Source organism: Pseudorca crassidens, chromosome X (assembly GCF_039906515.1).
Source record: "Pseudorca crassidens isolate mPseCra1 chromosome X, mPseCra1.hap1, whole genome shotgun sequence".
Taxonomy (NCBI): domain Eukaryota; kingdom Metazoa; phylum Chordata; class Mammalia; order Artiodactyla; family Delphinidae; genus Pseudorca; species Pseudorca crassidens.
This window is the reverse complement of record NC_090317.1, coordinates 45,156,603-45,180,189: the sequence shown is the minus strand read 5'-3', so window position 1 is coordinate 45,180,189 and position 23,587 is coordinate 45,156,603. Positions and strand designations below refer to the sequence as shown.

Genomic DNA, 23,587 nt, shown 5'->3' with positions numbered 1-23,587 from the left:
ATTTATTTTTGTGTATGGTGTTAGGGAGTGTTCTAATTTCATTCTTTTACATGTAGCTGTCCAGTTTTCCCAGCACCACTTATTGAAGAGACTGTCTTTTCTCCATTGTATATCCTTGCCTCTTTTGTCATAGATTAGTTGACCATAGGTGCATGGGTTTAACTCTGGGCTTTCTCTCTTGTTCCATTGATCTATGTTTTTGTTTTTGTGCCAGTACCATATTGTCTTGTTTACTGTAGCTTTATAGTATAGTCTGAAGTCAGGGAGTCTGATTCCTCTAGATCCCTTTTTTTCCCTCAAGACTGCTTTGGCTATTCGGGGTCTTTTGTGAAATATTTTTAAGCAGGGTTGTAGTATGGTCTGAGTTGACATTTAGTGGAGATCACTTTGGCTTTTTGGTGGAGGATAGAGTTATAAGAGGAGGCCTGAGTGGAAGCAGAGGCACCAATTAGGAGGCTCTTGGTGTAGACAAAATAGATTGATAGTGATTTGTATGCAAGTGGTGGTAGTGAAGATGCATAGAAGTGGACTGATTGGAGATATACTGCAGAGATAGAGTAGACAGGGCCTGATGGCTTGATCAGAAGTGGGAATGAGAAAAAGGAAAGGACTTTTGAGTTTTTTGAATCGAGCAAGTGGGTTGATGGTGGTTCCATTTATTAATAAGAGGAATACTGATAGAAGAACAGGATAGGTTATTTTGTTTTTTGCAGAGGACAAGTTGAGAATGAAGTTTCGTTTTGACGTACTTAAGTTTGAGATGCCTGTTAGATATCCAAGAAGAAGTGTAAGTAGGCAGTTTGAAATAGGGGCTTAGAACTCAAGAGAGTGGTTGGAATGAGAGGAATCAATATGGAATTCATCAGCATGGACTATACTTCATCAGTTCCAAAAACACACATTTTTTTCACTTTTTATAACTTCTCAGAGATCAAGATGCATCTTGTGATTGATGTCAGCCAGGCAGCAATCATGATATAGTTGTCATTTGCTGTTTTTGAGTGTGTGCAGGCAGATTGCCAGAATCAGACCTTGCAGATTGGATGTCAGCAGCATGGGGGAAAGATAGGAGACGATGCTGGAGCACTGTTTTAAGCTCTCAAAACCAAATGACTTGGAGGAAGAAGGGAGGGAAGTGGTGAACCATACATGTTATGGACTTTCCTTGAAGCAAGGGCCAAAAGTAGGTTAGATTTATGCAGTTGGGACCCAAGCACCATAGCCTTTATTAGTCCCTTTAAGAAATGCTACATAATCGATACTCTGGCACAGAGGATGATATTGTGTGAAAAAACATAGATATCCACAACCCTTGAGTAGAAAAGTAATTCAGAAGAGTTGGACTCTGAATGTGAAGTTTTAGAAATACTTTCATCACTTAATTTTGTTTATATTTACCATTTCATGTTTGTAAAAATGATATATGATCAAAATCTGCCTACATCTAAAACTCTTTCAATCATTATAAAATAAAAACTTCTAAGTGTTAAAAATGCATTGTGTTATGTGTAGTTTAACAGGCAGAGTTTTTTCTTAGTGATACATAAAAATTTGTTAGAATTGATGGCTCTTCAATGAAGTACAGTAGGTGATAGTTAAAACCGGGGAATAACTAGCTAGCTCACATAGCTCTGAGATATTATAAAGAATTACAAATTCATAGAATCTACTGGGTACCCAGACTACCTCACCAGACTTCATCCTCATCCTTCAAAACTCAATTCAGGTACTCATATTCCTCAGAAAAAGCCCACCTTCCATCTCCACCCCAGTGGCTGAGTACAGAATTTTAAAAAATGAAGCCAAATATTAGCAAAATGGTGCTCACTTTATCCACTGTGATTTTTTTTTTCTGTTTGTGCTTCTAGGGAGAAATATGGAAGGTTATAGTGGGTGCTTATTCAAAAGGAATCCAAGAGTGTTGGTAGGAATAGAACATAGCAAATGAATCAGATAGTGAAGAGCCATCTTAATTTTCTGGTAATTTTTGCTAACCAAATATTTTCATCCCCATTTCTCTCCGTTTTCTTTTTTGTTTTTGTTTTTGTTTTGAAAGGAATGGCCAAAAGAAAGGAAAGTAAATTTGAGCTCTATTCGGGTAAGTAAATTTATTTTCATCATGTTCAGGGATTTCATAAAGCTTCATTTCATTAGAAGAATTTATACCTTTACTTTTTCCCAAATCCCAAGTCTGATGCCTAGACAAAGTCAAAGTGAAGTGTTTGCCTTCTGAATTAATTCCAGTGACTTTTATGTGACTTCGTTGGCACATACCCTCTACATAGATAAAACTATTCATAGTTTGACTCTTGCTGTTGTGTCTGTGCATCATCTTATTTTATAATACACTTGCATATAGTCAAAGTGTCACTGTAATGCGTCTTATTTAACAAAGCCAAGCACAATTGTCTCAATATAGAAACTCTGCTGTGTACATATTTAATATAGGAAGTAATATAATAATGTCTGTGTTGTCTGTTTTATATGTTAAATTCCTAGAGTGCAGGAATGATGACCCATTTCCATTTCACAGTACTTGTTCATTTGAACAGCTGAATTTTTTTTTATTGGAGTATAATTGCTTTACAATGGTGTGTTAGTTTCTGCTTTATAACAAAGTGAATCAGTTATACATATACATATGTTCCCATATCTCTTCCCTTTTGCGTCTCCCTCCCTCCCACCCTCCCTATCCCACCCCTCCAGGTGGTCACAAAGCACGGAGCTGATCTCCCTGTGCTATGCGGCTGCTTCCCACTAGCTATCTACCTTGCGTTTGGTAGTGTATATATGTCCATGCCTCTCTCTCGCTTTGTCACAGCTTACCCTTCCCCCTCCCCATATCCTCAAGTCCATTCTCTAGTAGGTCTGTGTCTTTATTCCTGTCTTACTCCTAGGTTCTTCATGACATTTTTTTTCTTAAATTCCATATATATGTGTTATCATACAGTATTTGTCTTTCTCTTTCTGAGTTACTTCACTCTGTATGACAGACTCTAGGTCTATCCACCTCATTACAAATAATAGCTCAATTTCGTTTCTTCTTATGGCTGAGTAATATTCCATTGTATATATGTGCCACATCTTCTTTATCCATTCATCCGATGATGGACACTTAGGTTGTTTCCATCTCTGGGCTATTGTAAATAGAGCTGCAATGAACATTTTGGTACATGACTCTTTGAATTATGGTTTTCTCAGGGTAGATGCCCAGTAGTGGGATTGCTGGGTCATATGGTAGTTCTATTTGTAGTTTTTAAGGAACCTCCATACTGTTCTCCATAGTGGCTGTACCAATTCACATTCCCACCAGCAGTGCAAGAGTGTTCCCTTTTCTCCACACCCTCTCTAGCATTTATTGTTTCTAGATTTTTTGATGATGGCCATTCTGACTGGTGTGAGATGATATCTCATTGTAGTTTTGATTTGCATTTCTCTAATGATTAATGATGTTGAGCATTCTTTCATGTGTTTGTTGGCAGTCTGTATATCTTCTTTGGAGAAATGTCTATTTAGGTCTTCTGCCCATTTTTGGATTGGGTTGTCTGTTTTTTTGTTATTGAGCTGCATGAGCTGCTTGTAAATTTTGGAGATTAATTCTTTGTCAGTTGCTTCATTTGCAAATATTTTCTCCCTTTCTGAGGGTTGTCTTTTGGTCTTGTTTATGGTTTCCTTTGCTGTACAAAAGCTTTGAAGTTTCATTAGGTCCCATTTGTTTATTTTTGTTTTTATTTCCATTTCTCTAGGAGGTGGGTCAAAAAGGATCTTGCTGTGATTTATGTCATAGAGTTGAACAGCTGAATTTTTTTGCCAGTATAATAAAAGGAATATTTAGCCCTTAAAATTCGGGTACTCTCTGGTTTGAGTGTTACTTAGTGACTGAGTTTCAGTTACGAACCTGGCCACTCGAGCTAACTCTTGGTATGTGCATCCAGGGTGCTGGGAACTTATCCTAGGCAAAGAAGAGGAGGTAGAGAATAAGCAAACGGAATATTTGATAAGTAATTTTCCCTTTTTTGTGCCTGCAGGGGAAGAAATGGAACTGGTATTTGGACTATTTATTTTCAGAGGGGTTACAAGGCTTGAAACTTTTCATAAGAAGCAGTATTCATCGTTCTTCTGTCCCCTGAGCAGAGAGCATAAACCACCTGATCAACATTAAATGATTGTTGACAGAAACAAACTGAGCATATGGGACTAAATTCCTTCCTTGTTGCTGGAGAGGTCAAGTAGCTCAACTTGAGTTTCCATACTCATTTCACCAACAGACTGCCATCCTCAGGGAGTGCTTACACTTGCCTTCTATCCATGGCTCAGGAGAGCCTCAATGTGGCTAATTTTATTTTTCAGGATCTAGATTCTTTAGCTCATTAGTGAAAAATGACTTCATCATCAGGCTCTGCCTTCCACCAAATTATACATAAAGAGACATATCTGTTATGTGGTGGGATTTTTCACATTCTTGTGGACTATGAGCTGCATTTTTGATGGAAGAGAGCAGGTAAATAATATATGGTGGCAGTTAAGCTACAGACATATTCATGCAAAATACTCAGCTGCCTCTGTAAAACCTCTGTGGATATTGCCATTTTTCTTATTGTGAACAACCACACCAACACCAAGTTAAGAGGATACATTTCTAGCTCTAAAAGGTGGCTCTAAGTAGTTGGTAGATTTCTGGGCCTTCACTGGTAGCAGTTTGATGAGAGAAGGAAGGGAAGAGGATTGTGGGATAATCTACATTCCTATTTATACCAGTTTGATTTCACAAAACTGCTCTATTTTGTGTGTGTGCACATGTATGTGTATGTATATATCCCATTTTTTAGTGTTTAGGTCCAAATTAACTAACTGTAACTATTTTCAGGAATAATTCTGAAGCTTTTAAAAAATTGTATAATAGCTAGAGTATCTTGCTGAAAATTGACTACAAAATTTTGCTTCAGCGCTACTGAATAACTGTCCCTCTTTTAATAAAATTCGTATCATTTGAAAGAAATCAAGCTGAATTTATTTTTATTTTATTATTTATTTATTTATTATTTATTTTTTTTGTGGTACGCGGGCCTCTCACTGTTGTAGCCTCTCCCGTTGCGGAGCACAGGCCCTGGACCCACAGGCTCAGCAGCCATGGCTCATGGGCCCAGCCGCTCCGCAGCATGTGGGATCTTCCCGGACCGGGGCACGAACCCCTGTCCCCTGCATCGGCAGGTGGACTCTCAACCACTGCGCCACCAGGGAAGCCCTATTTTTATTTTTAAGTGCACATTGTGGCTCTTTTTTCCTTTTAAAGCAAAACAGAACCCTAAACTATATTATTGGATGGTGTTCAAACTAGAAATACTATTTATTCATTCATTTTTTTTCATTCATTTTTGATTTAATACATATTTATTGAGCTTACCATATACCATGTATTCTTCTGTGTGCTGGTTATACAGTATCTGCTTTTGTGGAATTTACTACATTCCATTGGAGAAGACAGATAATACAGATGTAAACAAATGTACAATATCAGGTGAAAAAGCAAGGAATAGGGACAGAAAGAAACAAACTGAGTGTATGGGACTAAATTCTTTCCTCATTGGTAGAGAGGCCAAGTGGTTCCACTTGAGTTTCCATGCTCGTCACCAATACACTGCCATCCTTAGGGAGTGCTTGGATTGTCTTTCTATCCATGGCTAAGGAGAGAGAGCCTCAGTGTGGCTAATTTTATTTTTCAGGATCTAGATTCTTTAGTCCACTAGGGAAAAATGACTTCATCATCAGACTCTGCCTTCCACCAAATTATACATAAAGAGATATACATGTTTGAGGGGGTTGCTACTTTAGATAAGATGGTTAGGGAAGGCCTGTTTGAAGAGGTGGCCAATGCAGAGGACCTAATGAGATAAGTGTATGAACCATGTGAATATTTGGGGGAAGAGCATTCGGGAAGAGGTAAAGGCAAGTAAAAAGGCTTAAAAATGTTAACTTACTTGGCATGTTTGAGGAATAGCAGAGGCCAGTAAGGTTACACCATAGTGATTAAGGGAGAAACATGGTAAGAAAAGAAATAGGGGAGAAAGCCAGAGAGTAGTTCATGAAGATCCTTATAGCCTGTTATGGATACGTAATGTGAAGCCATTAGAAGGACTGAGAGCAGAGGAGTGGCATCATTTTACTTACCTGTATGGAACTGCAGTGTGAAGGTTAGACTGAAGAGGATTAAGGGTGAAAGCAGAGAGACCAGTTAGGTTATTACAGTGTTCCAGGCAAGAGTCTTAGACTAGTGTGGTGGATGATGGAGAGTGGGGGGGGGTAGTTAGATACTGGACGCAAGCTCTAAAGGTAAAGAAGATAGGATCTGCTGATAGCTTGGATATGAGGAGAGAGAAAGGGAGGAGTAAAGGATGACTCCTAGGTTTTTAACAGTAGCTGGGTGAATTCTGGAACAGAGAGATGAGGAACAGATTTGGAGGAATGTGGAATCACGAGTTCTTTTTCAGTCATGTTAGGTTGGAGATGCTAAATAGGCAGTTGGCTATCCAAATCTAGAGTTCAGGGTACAGTTTGGTACTGACAAAATTGATTTGGGAATCTTTACTGAATAGCCATGACATTGGATGAGATCACTTAGTACAGCTTGAAAAGAAAATGGCAAAGGACTGAGCCCTGGAGTATGCCAATGTTAAGAAGTAGAGGAGGAACCAGCAAAAGACTGAGAAGGACCCACCAGTGAGCTTAAAGAAAAATCAGGAGACTGGTATGCTGGAAGCCAAGTACAGAAAGTGTTTCAAAACGGAAGGGTTATTTAATGGTGTGGAATGTAGCCTATATACCTGGATAAAAGAAGCTTTAGCTGCTTTGAAGTAAATCTGATAGCTTCCCCAATGGGTAACTATTTAGAGAATTCTCTCTTTTTTTTTAAGTTTGTACTCCAAATAACTTCCCATATTGTTTTTCAGAACATGGTATTTTGATCCTTAAGATCATGTAGAACTTTAAATTGTGAGAAGGGGTTTGATTAGTTTTTATGAAATTTAACCAGTAACAATCTTCAGATCATGGAAGAAACTTTTCTAAACTTAAGTTTATGTTCTGGGAGAAAAAAATTTTCTCCTTTAGTTTGCCTTTTTGTTCAGTAATGATTCCCTGGGTACCTTTTTGACCATATTCTTCTCTTGATCAATTTTTTAACCCACTTAAGATTAGATATACAGCTATGCAAGTATGCCAAATCTAGTTATTTGAAAAGTCTTTTTTGAAGAATCTTCATGGCAAAGAAAAACAAAATTTAAATAAGAATAGCTATTTTGTTTCAGTACCAAACATGCCTAGAAAAGAAAAGAAATAGAAAATGTGGTTTATTTTCCCAATTGTACAAAAAGAACACTTTGTTTACCCAGTATTTGTGTAAAATTGTTGATGTTTTAAATATTGACTTAATATTCAATAATAACACTGCTATTAGATTTCTAACATTTTATTTTTCTTTTTATCATAACTTCTCCTTTGGTCTTGGGGGACAATCTGGAAAGAAAAGTAGATAAGTCTATGGTGCCTCACATAACTTTTATTAACATAGTAGAAATTCTCTTTATATCAGATACATTTTTTATCACAAAATGGTTTACTAGATAGAAGAAAAAATATTCTCTAAAATTAGTATTATATTTTTAAGATTTTTTTCAGTTGATACTACTTTTCACTTTGTTTAAATTATTAGGTTTTTTAATATAGAGAGCCTCTGTTTCTGTCATGTAAAAAAAATCTGTTTCTATTAAAGATGGATGCTATGGACTGAATGTTTGTTTCCCTCAGATTCATATGTTGAAGCCCTAACCCCCAATGTGATGGTGTTTGGAGATGGGACCTTTGGGAGGTAATTCAATTGTAAGGGTGGCGCTCCCATTAATGGGATTAGTGCCTTTATAAGATGAGACAAGAGAGATACAGTCTTTCTCTCCACTGTGTGAAGATCCAGCAAGAAGGCAGCTGTCTACAAGCTAGAAAGAGGACCCATGCTGGCACCCTGATCTTGGACTTTTAGCCTTCAGAATTGTGAGAAGTAAATTTGTTTTTTAAAGCCACCCAGTCTGTGGTATTTTTGTTATATAGCAGCCTGATCTGATTAAGACGATGGGCAATCGTGTTTAACAGAATATACTGTTGACCAGAATCATTAATGCTTTATTTTTGTAATACTCATAAGAGGATATCTTCCCAAGGAGCATAATAGTACATGTGAATTAAAGTCCATTTTAAAGTATATAACAGGAATGCAACATTTTTCAGCTTGCCAGGAAGAATATTAGCTTATCTAAATAGATTTGGTGCACAGAGCTGGAGGCTGGATGTTAAGGAGTCCTTCTATTGCTTCTAGTTTTAGGTTCATCATTAGTGAATTGTACGACCTTGGAAGTCACTTAAATACTTTGCCTCTTGATTCTCTCTTTGGTAAAATTTAGATTCTGATGTCTGTCTTTCAAAGGTTTGGCATGTAAAATGATAGAAAATTTGTAGAATTTTCATTGAAAACCCACAAAGGGGAAAAGAGATAGAAAAGTTTTTCCTACTTTGGAAGCTGTATTTGATCAAAGTATATCTTATAGAAATGCAATTAAAGACTATTCCAGCTCTTCCGCCGCCATTTTAAATCCAGCTCCATACAACGTTCTGTCGCCGCTACTGCCGCGACACGGATTGCACGCCAGCGCCTCCCAGCCGATAACTCAGCCGCTATGGAAGACATGAACGAGTACAGCAACATAGAGGAATTTGCAGAGGGATCTAAGATCAACGCGAGCAAGAATCAGCAGGATGATGGTAAAATGTTTATTGGAGGCTTGAGCTGGAATACAAGCAAGAAAGATCTGACTGAATATTTGTCTCGATTTGGGGAAGTTGTAGACTGCACAATTAAAACAGATCCAGTCACTGGAAGATCAAGAGGATTTGGATTTGTGCTTTTCAAAGATGCTGCTAGTGTTGATAAGGTTTTGGAAATGAAAGAACACAAGCTGGATGGCAAATTGATAGACCCTAAAAGAGCCAAAGCTTTAAAAGGGAAGGAACCCCCTAAAAAGGTTTTTGTGGGTGGATTGAGCCCAGATACTTCAGAAGAACAAATTAAAGAATATTTTGGAGCCTTTGGAGAGATTGAAAATATTGAACTTCCCATGGATACAAAAACAAATGAAAGAAGAGGATTTTGTTTTATTACATATACAGACGAAGAGCCAGTAAAGAAATTGTTAGAAAGCAGATACCATCAAATTGGTTCTGGGAAGTGTGAAATCAAAGTTGCACAACCCAAAGAGGTATATAGGCAGCAACAGCAACAACAAAAAGGAGGAAGAGGTGCTGCAGCTGGTGGACGAGGTGGTACTAGGGGTCGTGGCCGAGGCCAACAGAGCACTTATGGCAAGGCATCTCGAGGGGGTGGCAATCACCAAAATAATTACCAGCCATACTAAAAGGGGACGTTGGAGAAAACAGGAAGAGATTGCTAAAGTAACCCATCTTGCAGGACGACATTGAAGATTGGTCTTCTGTTGATCTAAGATGATTATTTTGTAAAAGACTTTCTAGTGTACAAGACACAACTGTGTCCAACTGTATATAGCCGCCAATTAGTTTTTGTTTTTACTTTGTCTTTTGCTATCTGTGTTATGACTCGACGTGGATTTGTGTTTATACAAATTTTATTTGTATGATTTCATGTTAAACCTCAAATAAATGCTTCCTTATGTGATTGTTTTTCTGCGTCAGGTACTAAATAGCCCTGTAAAAGTGTAATTTTAAATAAGCAATAATTAAGGCACAGTTTATTTTGTAGGGAGTGTTGATCCATAGGGAGAAACTGTGGTCCTTTACAAATAGCCAGCTACAGTGTCTACTCTGTTCTCTTTTTGTTAGATGTATTCTGTGTTCTAAGGCTTCATTTCCCTGTTAACTGAGGCTTCCACATACCTTTAAGTAATGTTGTTTTCTCTTTGTATATCTGGGGACTTTGTCATGAAAGTTTCTGTGGCGTAGTTATAGTGTTGTGATGAGTGGAAGCTTTCTAGTAGACCATAAGTCTTCTGGTTATATTTTGAAAAGTAACTTTTTAATGGCACAAAGCATGCTGGTAGCTCCTTTTATGAATAGAAAATATTTTGCTTTGCTCTTGTCTCTGGAAAGGCATTTGTTATGACTTGCTGTATTCAGTGGTCTGCTAGAAAGAGCTTTGGCTAATCATAATACCATAACTTTGTTTTCTTGATTAAACTGTCTAAATATACCCAGGGGAAAAAACACTTGAACTGTGTTATAGGAGCCACAGTTTAAGAGTATCAGATGTAGTTACATTTAACACAAGGATTTTGGCAAATAGGTATGAAGTTACTAAAATTTGAACAAAAGTTAGATTAAAATATATGACGTAGTGGATGAGTAAATTAATTGTATACTATTCTGTTGGTATTATGTCACAGCAAGCACCAAACTGAACAAAATGTTTTCTGTTGGGGCATTTTTAGGAAGCTGTATTGGGTGTTAACTGTTACGTGGTGTGAGTTCTTAGAAAAAATCATGGTAGTAAGTTTCATCATTTTTAGCGCAGTTAGTGCATGAGCTGAATAGTTAAGCATATCCATATTCAAACGTAAAAGGAATAGTGGGGAAAGGTATCCCTTAAATCTTATGTAAATGCAAATCTAAGTGTGACCAAGTCATGTCATCACAACAGATCTTCTGGTGCATTAAAAAAAAGTTTTAGCTGTAGATTTTGGAGGATGTCCTGGGTAAACTCAAGTTTTGAATTTTACATTCAGTGTAGTTATTGAATTTAAGGTTTTTGTTTTTGTTTCTGTGGTTCCATGTTAGCCATTAGGATTGGCATACAAGTTCATATGTGGAATAGTTGACCTCACCTTCAACCAAGTATAAATTTTTTTATGCTAATGAACCTGCCTTGTTTTATTTGGTGCCTGCAACTTTCTTTGTTCCGATGATGTTTGTACTTGCTGGGCTATCAAGTTACAATGCTTTTGGCCTTTTGCTCCTGTTTTGCTATTTGACCTTACACCTAGGCCAAGTACCAATGTTGGCTGTTGCAAGGGATTGTTTGATTCGTTCAACATGCAACCTTAGGGAACAGAAAGGAGATTTTCATTTTAAGTTATCTTGTCAAAGTCAGTAGGTGCAGTGTCTTTAGGGCAGTGAATCCTGTAAGTTCAAATTTATGATTAGGTGACAAGTTGACATTGAGATTGTCCTTTCCCTGATCAAAAATGAATAAAGGCTTTTTAAACAAACAAACAAACAAAAAGACTATTCCAGGAGGTATTGGCTTACTGAAGTAATGCACGTTCTCTGTACTTTACTTTCTGTGTGAACAGAGGTTTCCTGAGCCTTTCTGAGAAAAGTGCTGAAAGTATGAATGAATAAGAACCTACTTAATAGTTTGACATCCTAAGCATTTATGAGTATTACAGCCCTGGATACAATAACATAGTTAATATCACATATGAAATTGAACAAGATTGCATTTTTAATATGCTGTACTTTCCCCTTGTATCTATTTGTAGGTGAACTTTCTATTACCTGGGGTAGTGAGGAAGAAGGTAGTATATAATTGTTTAATTAGATGTGAATTTCAACTTAAAAAAATAGAACTGAATCCTTTTTCTATTTGTAATCAGTTTTGTGGACTAGGTTAAATTCACAAACTTGATCGTCAGTTTCTGCATAGTCAAGCTCAATGGAACTTCTCCCCAGAAAAAAATATCTACCTAATTGGTCAAAATTAGCAAAGACAGTCATTCAAAGTCTCTGGAGAATGATAAAGGGATTTGCAACAAATTGAAAATCATTTATTCAAAATCTACAAAATTCAGTAATAGTAGTAGGAGTCTTTAACATGTGAGATAGAGGTTACACCCATTTTCCCACCCAACTCTGCGTTGCAGAAGAGGTATTACAGTGAGCTTGGCAGCCAAGTGGCAGCTCCTATCTCTCCCAGATACTGTTCCATAATATAGAGGTTCCAACAGGGTCAGAGAAAACCTCAAAGGCTGGCAACACCCTGGCCCTGCCTGAGGGACCTGACTTTATTTGTATTGTGGAGCAATTTGTGCCTCAAAGGAACTGTCCAAAATAAAAATCAGCAAACAATCAGTGGAGGCCAAAAGCATGGTATGATACTAATAGAGGCAGACCAGCCAGAAGTTTAACAGACCAGAGAAAGAGCCAGCAAAGGAGGCCTGGTGATAAGGAAGAGTGTGTACATACCTAAGGCCACACTCTCTCAGGAGCAACTGGAGAGGAAACTGCTTTACTATTAGTCCTTGACTAAATGTGAGACAAACTTGTAAGCTCCCTGAAGTGTGAAAGCAGTCTTTAAGCCACACAGGTCAAACAGCAAAAAATGAAAACCTTATTGGCTCAGGGGCTTAAGTACAACTCCAATCAATCAGTGGATGACTGCTAAACTATACTGACCCAGGGATTACCCTTAGGAACCCAGGTGTCAAGATGAAAAATAAAAAATCCAAACAGGAAAATTAGAGGCTCCACACTATGGGGGAACTGATTTCACAGAATTAGTCTAGCCAAGTTGCTATAAGACTCTGGAGCAGGGACAATCCAGTGCTGTTACAATATATTACCTAATTGTTCAGATTAATAAAGAAATAGGAAAGTGTGACCCATATTCAGGGGAAAAAAAGACAAATTGCCTTTGAGGGGGGATCAAATATTGAACTTGGTGGACAAGGACTTCAAAGCAGCTATTATAAATATGTTCAAAGAACTTAAACCATGTTTAAATAATTAAAGGAATATGTAATGACAATGACTCATCGAAAAGAAAATACCAGTAAAGAATCGAATACATACACACCACACCCCAAATGGAAGTGCTGGACTTGAAAACAGTGAAGAAAAATGAACAGAGCCTTATGAAAATGTAGTACAGCATTAAGTACACAAACACACTCATGATGGGTATACCAGAGGAGGAGACAAAGCGACAAAAAATATTTAAAGAAATGATGGCTGATAATGCCCCAAATTTGATGAAAAACACTCTATACATTCAAGAAGCTTGGGAAAATACTAGTGAAGCAAATCCAGCAACATAAAACGGATTATAATCCATGACCAACTGGGATTTACCCCAGTAGCACAAGGTTGGCTTAACATCAATGTAATACACCATACCAAAATGTTGTTTAAAGAAAGTAAAAATACATCTAATAAATGCAAAGATGTCCCATGATCATAGGTCAGAAGACTGAATACTGTTAAGATAGTAATACTCCCCAAACTGATCTACAGTTTCAATGAAATCCCTATCAAAACCCCAGCTGGCATTTTGCAGAAATTGACAAGCTGATCCTAAAATTCAAATGGAAATGAAAAGTACTATGAATAACCAGAACAATACTGAATAAGAAGAACAAAATTGGAGGCCTCATACTTCCCGCTTTCAAAGCTTACTACAAAGCCACACTAATCAAGACAGTGTTGTACTGGCATAAGGATACACAAAGATCAATGGAATAGAATCGAGAGTCCAGAAATAAACCCATTCATCTAGGGTCAATTTGATTTTCAACAAGGATGCCAAGACAGTTCAATGGGGAAAGAAAGTGGTGCTGGTAAAACTGGATATCCCCATGCAAAAGAGTCTGGTTGGACTGTTTATCACGTCAAATACAGAAATTAACTTAAAGTGTGTTAGAAGCCTAAATGTAATGTCTAAAACTATAAAACTCCTAGACAAAACATTGGAGTAAATCTTCATGACCTTAAGTTAGTCATTGATTTTGTAGCTCTGATAACAAAAGCACAAACAATAAAAGAAAAAATTCATGAACTTCATCAAGATTAAAAACTTTGTGCTTCAAATGAGACCACCAAGGAAATGAAGAGAAAATTCACAGAATGGGAGAAAATATTTGCAAATCATATATCTGATAAATGTCTTGTATCCAGAGTCCATAAAGAACTCTTACAACTCACTAATAAGGATAACTCAATTAAAAAATGGGCAAAGGATCTGAATATTTCTTCCCAGAAAAGAAGGGTAATAAGAACATGAAAAGGTGCTCAACATCATTAGTCGTTAGGTAAATTGAATCAAAACCATAGTGAGATACCACCTCACACCCTTTAGGATGGCTGTAATAAAAAAGAAGTGAGGATGTGGAGAAATTAAAACTTACACATTGCTGCCTGGGCTATAAATGGTTGTAGCCACTTTGGAATACAATTTGGCAGCTCCTCAAAATTTTAAACATAGAGATACCATATGACGGATATGGTATTCCATATCCATGACTGATATGGTAATTGTACTCCTGGATATATACTCAAGAGAAATGAAAACATGTCCTCACAAAAACTTGTACACAAGTGTTCATAACAACATTATTCATAATAGCCCCAAGTGGAATCAACCCAAATGTCCTGATGAATGGATAAATAAAATATGCTATTTCCATATAATGGAATACTGTTTAGCAAAAAAAAAAAAAAAAAGGAATGAAGTCATACATATTATAATATGGACAAACCTCAAAAACATTATACAAAGTGAAATAAGCCAGTCACAAAAGAGCACATATTGTATGGTTTCATTTACATGAAAATTCCACAGTAGGCAAATTGATAAAGACAGAAAGTAGTTAAATGGTTGTCTGGGGCTGACAGGGATAGGGTGGAGGTAATGGGGAGTACTATAGACTGAAATTTTGTGTGCCCCCAAAATTCATATGCTGAATTTCCAATGTGATGATATTTGGAGGTGAGGCCTTTGGGGATGATTAGGTCAGGAGAGTGGACCCCTTATGAATGGGTTGAGTGCCCCAGAGAGCTTCCTTGCCTCTTTCATCAGGTAATGTTATAGCAAGAAGATGGCTGTCTATGAACCAGGAAGCTGGTCTTCACCAGACACACTTAATCTGCCAGCACCTTGATCTTGGACTCCCCAGCCTCCAGAGCTGTGAGAAATAAATTTCTGTAGTGTATATGCTACCCAGTTTATGGTATTCTGTTATAGCAGCCCCAAAGGACTAAGACGGGAAGTGACTGCTAATGGGTATGAGGTTTCTTTTTAAGATGCTAAAAGTGTTCTAAGCTCTGTAAATATAATAAAAAACTACTGAATTTTATGTTATTAAATTATATCACTAAAGCTCTTAAAAAAAACTTACAAGAACTGTTTCAATTCCTGTTTTGGGAAAGGATGAGATGAGTAATCTTAAAGATCGCATGTTTGTATAATGATTATCTTAACTGTATAATAACAAATTTGGAAAAATTATAGTCATAAAATCATTATTTGCTTCTCTTCTATGTCATACCTTGTCCTCTTTCAGTCTAGGAAATTAGGAATATGCAAAGAGAATTTTATGTGGTAATTGTGCAGCCATCAAGCATTTTAAAGAATTTTTAAAGTTAGATACCAGATTTACATGTTTATTTGAGATATTTTAGGGTCAGTAAGGAAAAAAGATAGGCTGGAATAATTTTCTAAAGTATAGATAGGCAAGTGGAAGTAGGTTATGAAATAGTGGGTAAAAATCATTGTAATATTGTTTCTCTTTAAAAAGGTTTCTGATCAATTTTAGAGGTATTTGCATATTTTTCTACCAAAAATAAAAATATAATATAGCTATAATGGATGTATTCAAACAAATAAAATGCAACTGAATTTCTAACAAAATATTTAGTTAATTTTCCTTATTCTGAATGAGGATACAGCCAGAGTGAATGATATTTTAAATAGAAATGGAAAATTTTCACGTTTTTTTAAAAAATAAATTTATTTATTTTTGGCTGCATTGGGTCTTCGTTGCTGCGTGTGGTCTTTCTCTAGTTGCAGAGAGTGGGGCTACTCTTCGTTGCGGTGCGTGGGCTTCTCATTGCGGTGGCTTCTCTTGTTGTGGAGCACAGGCTCTAGGCGTGCAGGCTTCAGTAGTTGTGGCACGCGGGCTCAGTAGTTGTGGCTCGCGGGCTCTAGAGTGCAGGCTCAGTAGTGTTGTGGCGCACAGGCTTAGTTGCTCCGTGGCATGTGGGATCTTCCCGGACCAGGCATCGAACCTGTGTCCCCTGCATGTGCAGGCAGATTCTTAACCACTGAGCCACCAGGGAAGTCCAATTTTCACGTCTTTATATGGATAATTGTAAAGAAAAATGTATTAAACTATTTAATTTCAGGTGAGAATTGTAAAAGTTAACCTTATTTCAATTGTTTAACCGAGTTTCTAAGATGCTCTGTGTAAAACATTCTTGGTTGTGTTTAGAATTCCTTATTACTATTGAATCTAGGATATCCTACCATCTCCCCCTGCTGGACGTTTACCCCACTACAAGGAATTAAGAATTCGACCTCTGCTACTTAGCCTCTGCCTAGTGCAGAGAAAGAAGAGGAAATGAGTGTGTGGAGCTGAATGGGGAGCTAGAGTACAATTCTTCTGATTTCTGCCCTTCCCGACTTCAAAGATCCACTTCCCTTGTGTTTGGAAAGGAATTGAGTTTCCCTCAGCTTGAGGATTCTTGGTCTATGACTTAGGGTCTAGGGGTCAGACAGTAATTGAGTCTGGCTGGGACCTACACTTGAAAAACCCTACCCCTATCAGCCATTTACATAAGAGTAGACATATTGAGACATATTGACTAATAACTACGTTAGCTCCTTTTACCCTGGACCTCAGATTTTTCCTTGACATTAATAAGGGTTAATTTTTTCTTAGCATTTTGTCTTATTCTAACACCAAATAGGTTTAACTTTAACAAGTTAAACGCTTCATATTTTGCATTTTTGTGTTATTAGGTTTCTTTAAGAATTTTGTAAGACTAGGGTTTTTTGTTTGTTTGTTTGTTTGTGATACGCGAGCCTCTCACTGCCGTGGCCTCTCCCGTTGTGGAGCACAGGCTCCGGATGCGCAGGCTCAGCTGCCATGGCTCACGGGCCCAGCCGCCCGGCGGCATGTGGGATCCTCCCGGACCGGGGCACGAACCCGCGTCCCCTGCATCGGCAGGCGGACTCTCAACCACTGCGCCACCAGGGAAGCCCAGAACACATATTTTTTGATTACGTATATAACAGTTCAAAAAACAGAAAGACTAAACCATTTATGTTCAGGTATACATGCTTAGGTGGTAAAGCTATAAAGAAAGATGAGGACATGATTCTCATAAAAGTCAGGTTAATGGTTACCTTTGCTGAAGAGAGAGGACTTAGTGATTGGCAGGGGGATTCTGGGGTGCCGGTAATGTTCTGTTTCATGATCTGGGTGCTGATTACTTGGCTGATTCTTGGTAAACATTGAGCTATATGTTTTTGTGTGCTCACTTTTCTGTATGTGTTATTCTTTACAATACAAAAAGTTTTAAAACTTTTATTAATTTTTTTCCAGTTTTATTGAGATATAATTGACATACAGCACATGTATAAGGTTAAGGTGTACAATATGATGATTTGACTTACATACATCATGAAATGATTACATCGTCTCATATAGGTACAACATTAAAGAAATAGAAAAAAAATTTTTACCTTAGGATTTTTTTACACTTAGGACTGTCTTAACAACTTTCATACAGCAGTGTTAATTATCTTTATCACACTGTACATTAGATCCCTAGTACTTAATTTATCTTATAAAAGGAAATTTGTACCTCTTGACTACCTTCATCTAATTCCCCCTGCCCCCACCTCTGGTGGTCAAATATCTGATCTCTATTTCTATGAGTTTGATTGTTTGTTTTTGAAGTATAATTGACCTACATTATGTTAGCTCCTATTACACATCATAGTGATTCGATATTTCTACACATTTTAAAATGATCATCATAAGTCTAGTTATGATCTGTCACCATACTAAGATATTACATAATTATTGACTATATTCCTCACACTGTACATTTCATACCCATGACTCATTTATTTTGTAACTGAAGGTGTGTACTTCTTAATTTCCCTCACCTATTTCTCTCCTTCCCCAAACCCAACTCCAAAAGTTTTTAAGTACAATGTTTTGCTGCTTTCAATCTTCTGATGTAACTATCAGTTTCTCAAAAATCATTGAGAGGGATCCAATAGTCTCATCTGTAAGTTCTTTGGGGTTTTAAGGTCCACACAGGTAAAAAGAAATTACTCTTGGTGTTTCAAACAGGGAATTTAATAAAAAGAATTAGTTACGACAATTTTGAAAGGACTGGTAGAGCAAAATGGAGAAGGGTGGGTGGGCAAAAGGAAGAAAAGATGATACCAAGAGATCAGAAACTAATATTCTTGGAGTGTAGTTCACAAGTTTGTATCTACTATTGCACTGTTAGAGACATCACAATCAATTCTAGATCTGCCAAAGTAGTATCACCTAACCAGGGCCAGAAACTGCTATTGCTGTCACTACATCTTCTATCAGCAACTGCAACCTATCAGAGCCAAAAGCAGGAAGCATCTCTCTTCCTCCACCTTCTGATCTCCTGTCACTGCCTCTTATTGGCAGACTCCAACAGTAAGCTTAGTTAGCAAGAGAGCCTGGGAAATGCATGAAGTATAGAATGGTAGGAGTAGAGTTGAGGGGCAATGAGTAAATTACTGGCACAGGTCCCTAGAATTTAATTTTTACAGATTGTTGAGATGTTGTATTAAGTGTTGCTTAATTCATCTTTGTATATAATATTCATATGAGTAATTGTTCTACCCTTTCCAAACCAATGAATAATCATTTTCTAACACAGAGAAAATAGAAGAAAAATAGATACTGGGTAATTTTGCTTTTTCTATTCCATTCTTTAAAGTTTAAGTATCCGGAAACTTTGAATAAAAACTTGAACTAATGGTATAGTGGTTAAGAGAGTGGACACTGAGGCTAGATTGTCTAGTTTAGAATCTAGACTCTGCCACTCTCTAGGTGTGTGGCTTTGGGCAAGTTATTTAATTTCTCTGTGTCTCAGTTTCCTTATATGTAAAATAAGGGTAATAATATCACCTTCCTTTTAGGGTTGTTATAAAAATTATGTGAATTAATACATGTAAAGCACTTAGAACAGTGCTTAGTATATAATGATCACTTCATGAATGTTAACCATTATTATCATTACTTCTTCATGCAATTTACCACCGTTAAGTACTAATATGGAGGAAACAATAAGCTTTCATTTCTCCAACATCAGTTTGGTTTTGAAGGAAGTATTTTGCTTAACATGATAGTAATTGATGGACTCAGAATCCTTACCTAGCAATTCTCCTTTGAAGTGAGAATCTTTAGTCAAGAAGACACTGAGGATTTTTAGGAAGGAGTTGTGAGATAGAGAAAATAGTTAACTTTGTTCTTCTTAACGTTTGACATTGATATATATTGTCAGAAAAACATACCAAATGAAAGTAAAACTGACAATCCAGTGAATAGCCACTACGAAAAAAAGAAAGGGAAGCATTGGGAAAGAAATGGGTATGTCAGTAGTCTGCTCTTGTTAAGCATCTTTCTATTACAAACAGAAGAGGGATTTACTCCTGGAGACCAAGTGTAGGGATAAAGGTATCTATGGGATCTGTAGTTACCAATAGAAGAGTTCTAGGGCAGACATTTAGAGTTGAAAGAAAAAGTAACCAGCCATTACTTAGGATGAATTTCAGAATACTTCATCACAAGCCTACAATTACTAAAATCCTGTAATCAGTAATAGTCCTATTTTTTAAAAAGTTTAAAAAGAGTATATTCAATCTTATAAAGAGAAATTCGAAACTGCAGAAGATGTATATTAAGGCTGAATCATCTAGGTGAGTCTCTGAATGCTTGTCCTAGGATGAAAAACTTATTAGACTAGATGATAGTATGACTAGGAAAGAAAGTTCAATACAACATTAGCTAGTTTACCTATGAGAATTTTTTTTAGATACAAGGTGGAATGAGAAAAGCGTTCTGATTATCTCTTGTTGCGTAACAAACTACCCCAAAGTTAAAATTACTGTATTTTTGTCTCCTCACATTTTTGTGGGCTGACTAGGCTCAGCTGGGCAATTCTTGGCTGGGGTTGGAGTCATCAAAAGGCTCTATTGGACTGGATGTTCAAGGTGGATCATTCATATCACTGGTGGCTGATGTTGGCTCTGGGCTAGGAACTCAGCTGGGGCTGTCAACTGGAACAACTACCTGCTCCCTCTCTGTGTGTCCTGGGCTTATCACAATATAATGGCTGAGTTCTGAGAGGGAATGGTCCCAGTGGCCCAGGTAGAAGCTGTAAGGCTTTTTCTGACCTTGCCTCAGCATTCACACAGTCACTTCTGTCTATTGGTTAAAAGAAAATCACGAGACCAGTCAAGATTCAAGGGGAAGGGAAGGATATGGGATAGGTCACATAGGGTGTGAATACAGGGAGGCATGGGCTCATTGGGGGACCACCACAGAAAGAAAAGACAATAATGTGTACATTTTGGCTTGTAGAGAAGAGTCGAGGCAAGAAGGAAATGGAATGAAATTATACCACTGAGGAATTACTGGGGAATATTCAGCATGGGAAAGAGAGTGAAGGGAATTAAGTATTGTGTCTATGATGAGTAGGCACTGTACAAAGGTCTGCTCCCTCCAGGAGTTAAGGTCTTTTAGGTGAATATTTTGAAAATATCTCCTGCCTATTGGTTTGTACTGTGTGTGTGTGTCGGGGGGTAGTTGAATGTTAGCACAAAAATAGTGGGTTTACTTTACATTTTATTCAAGAGGGAGAATTGTGGGCAGGGGCTTAGTCATAAATGCCTTTTGTGCTAAGCTAAGGAATTCAAACTCATATTAAATGGTATGAAGAACCACAACAGGTATTAAATAGAGGAGCAACATGATCAATTTGGGTTTTCAGAAAGCAAGAAGACCAACTAAGAGGTTTTTGCTGCAATTAAGGCAAGACGGGGCCTGAATCAAGGCAGTAGCTATAAGAATAGAGAGACTGATTAGAAAGATTTAAGAAGTAGACTCAGTATCAGACTTGTGACTGATGATATAGGAGTATCTTATCAGCCCAGAATTCTCAGGTTTCTGACGTAACCTACTGGGTAAATAAAATAGTACCATTCACTGAGTTTGGTTTAATCAGAGTCCTTTGATTGCAAACAGCAAAAAATTAAAATAAAAATGTGTTCTCTGGTTAGGAAGGGTGAAGAAAGAGAGACGGTAATGTTTTTAAAAAGTCAAACACAAGTTCAAATGTGTGATTCCACTTATAATTTAACCTTGAGCAAATTAACCTCTACTAACTTGAATTTTTTCATTGCAAAAACGGGATAATATGAACTACCTCCCAGGCTTGTGGTAAAAAAATAAATACCATAATGTACATATTGTACAGCACAGAAGATACTCAATGCGTATTTGTTAAATTAATAAATACTTTTCTTATTATCCCATTGCATTCCTAATGTCATAAGTATATCAAGAATGGAGGAAGCAGAATATGAAGATCCCCAAGAAAGGATATTTCTGAGGCTGGTCAGTAATACTGCTGTAAAATCCTGGCAAGAAACTCCTCACCAGCCCCACAGCGGAAAACTTCCATCAGAGAAAAATCCCCTACCAAAGATCTCTCAGGTGGAGCCTCTTTTTACTCCTAGCTCTTCCTTATGTCCTACTAGACCTTATCTTTGAAAAATAGTAACTTCAGTATAAATATTAGGATCAGTCCTCATTCAGTCAACAAATATTTAATGATCCGGTACTTGTGTATTAGTCAGCTCAGACTACCAAAACAAAATACCACAGACTAGGTGGCTTAAACACAGACATTATTTTCTCACAGCTCTGGAGGCTGGAAAGTCCAAAGTCAAGGTGCTAATTTGGCATCTGGTGAGAGTTCTATTCCTGGTTTGCAGATGGCTACCTTCTTGTTGTGCCCTCACATAGACTTCCCTCGGTGCATGTGAATGGAGACAGAGAGAGAGAGAGAGAGAGAGAGAGAGAGAGCACAAGCGAGCACTGGTCTCACTTCCTCTTTGTACAAGGACACTAATCCCATCGGATGAGGGCCCTACCCTTATGGCCTCATCTAACCCCAGTCACCTCCGAAAAGACCTAATCTCCAAATACGGTCATATTAGGGGTTGGGGCTTCTACATACGAATTTGGGGGAACACAAACATTCAGTCTATAACACTATGTATAAGCATTGCGATAGATTAGATTTAGAAAGATAAAAAAGAAAAGGTCCCTGCCATGGTTCATCTCCACAGCACACACATATAGTATAGCAGAGTGGTTTTGGAATCACACAGGCTTGAGTTTGAGTCCCAGCTGAATGACCTTGTGAAAGTTACTATCAATTTGTGTCTCATTTCTCTCATTTATAAAATGAAAAAAACAAGAGTACCTAATTCATTCGTTCATTTAAAAGATATTTGTTGTGTAACTACTATTTGCCAGCTTTTCTACTAGAGCCATAGGGTTGTGGTATAACTGAAAGATCATAAAAACATATAATGTGCCTAGCACAATATAAGTATTCCATTAATGTGAGTTATTGTTATAAGGCAGAGCCTCATTGAAAATTGAATTCCAAGGGTAGGACTTCCAAGTCAACATGTCCAAAACCAAAGTCATAATTCCCTCCTGATATGCCTCTTACCTCCTAATCCTCCCCCACCACAGACAGATAAATAAATAAAGTCTGTTTTTCCTCCTGAGTTCCCTTTCTCTATTAACATCTAAGGAGTCATCCAAATTAGCCATGTCCATCACCTTTGATTTTTCTCTTTCTTCCCCGACACTGAACTGGTCACTTGGTAGTGGTATGCCGGCACACACTGGCTCAAGAGAGCTGACTGAGCGCACCTCTTCACAATTCCACATCCAGCGACGTCTAGTGTTACCTTGAAATCAGCCATGGGGAAGTATTTACACCATGGAAATCAACAAACACTGTAAATCGGGGCTTTTTTTTCCTTTTCTTTTCTGGAGAGCCAGTTGTTTACCAGCACATCACTGCTTCTTAGTGTGTTCAAATCTGCCACCTTTCAGTTCCCACTACCACTACCCTAGATATAGCTCTCATTTCTTATCTAGCCCTTTGCTAGAGCCTCCTCAATGGTCTCTTTACCTCTGTCTATCAAGCCTCCATACTCCCACAGAGCTCTCTTTGTAAATGTGGATTGGATTGTGTTTCATCTGCTTAGAACACCCCATTGCCTAGAGGAGTAAGTCCACCCACTTAACCTGGCTTTCAATGTCCTTCACATTCTGCCCCACCTTACCTTGTTACAGTCTCCTGAGCATCACTCTCACTTCACTGATACCTTCCACTGTAGTCCTGCTCAGCTATTCATTTTCTTGAATCCACCATGCACTTATGTACCCCTGAACCCTTGCTCATGTTGCTCTCATCCTGGAATGCCCTTCCCCGTCTGGTGACCAATTTAAATATCAGCCTCTGTTGGAAGTCTCACAGACTCTCCCATTGTGGTCAGAATTAATTTCTTAGTGACTGTGCTATCAGGCTGAGCTTCCCCAAGAGGAGGAAACAGTGATAAAATTCCATGCAGCTCTAACAAACAACCCAATCCAAAAATGGGCAGAAGACCTAAATAGACATTTCTCCAAAGAAGATATACAGAGTGCCAACA

At 37.6% G+C, this 23,587-nt stretch overlaps 1 protein-coding gene, 1 long non-coding RNA gene and 1 pseudogene across 7 annotated transcripts in view; 2 read left to right on the top strand and 1 right to left on the bottom strand.

The window, feature by feature from the left end:
* CENPI (centromere protein I) overlaps window positions 1–8,072 on the top strand; it is a 61,262-nt gene extending 53,190 nt beyond the window's left edge. For all 6 annotated transcript variants that reach the window (XM_067724221.1, XM_067724218.1, XM_067724220.1 and 3 more), the window contains 2 exons: window positions 2,057–2,098; window positions 4,029–8,072. In XM_067724221.1, coding sequence (XP_067580322.1) covers window positions 2,057–2,098; window positions 4,029–4,130 — 144 coding nt within the window. In that variant the 3' untranslated portion in view covers window positions 4,131–8,072. The remainder of the gene's footprint in view (window positions 1–2,056; window positions 2,099–4,028) is intronic.
* Window positions 8,073–8,600: 528 nt separating this feature from the next.
* LOC137217422 (heterogeneous nuclear ribonucleoprotein D-like pseudogene) lies at window positions 8,601–9,741 on the top strand (annotated as a pseudogene).
* Window positions 9,742–15,790: 6,049 nt separating this feature from the next.
* Window positions 15,791–23,344, bottom strand: LOC137217190 (uncharacterized). The gene is made up of 2 exons (XR_010940039.1): window positions 23,219–23,344; window positions 15,791–16,141 (listed from the first exon to the last, which is right to left on the bottom strand). It is a non-coding gene; the product is annotated as an uncharacterized lncRNA (long non-coding RNA).
* Between the last annotated feature and the right edge of the window lie 243 nt (window positions 23,345–23,587).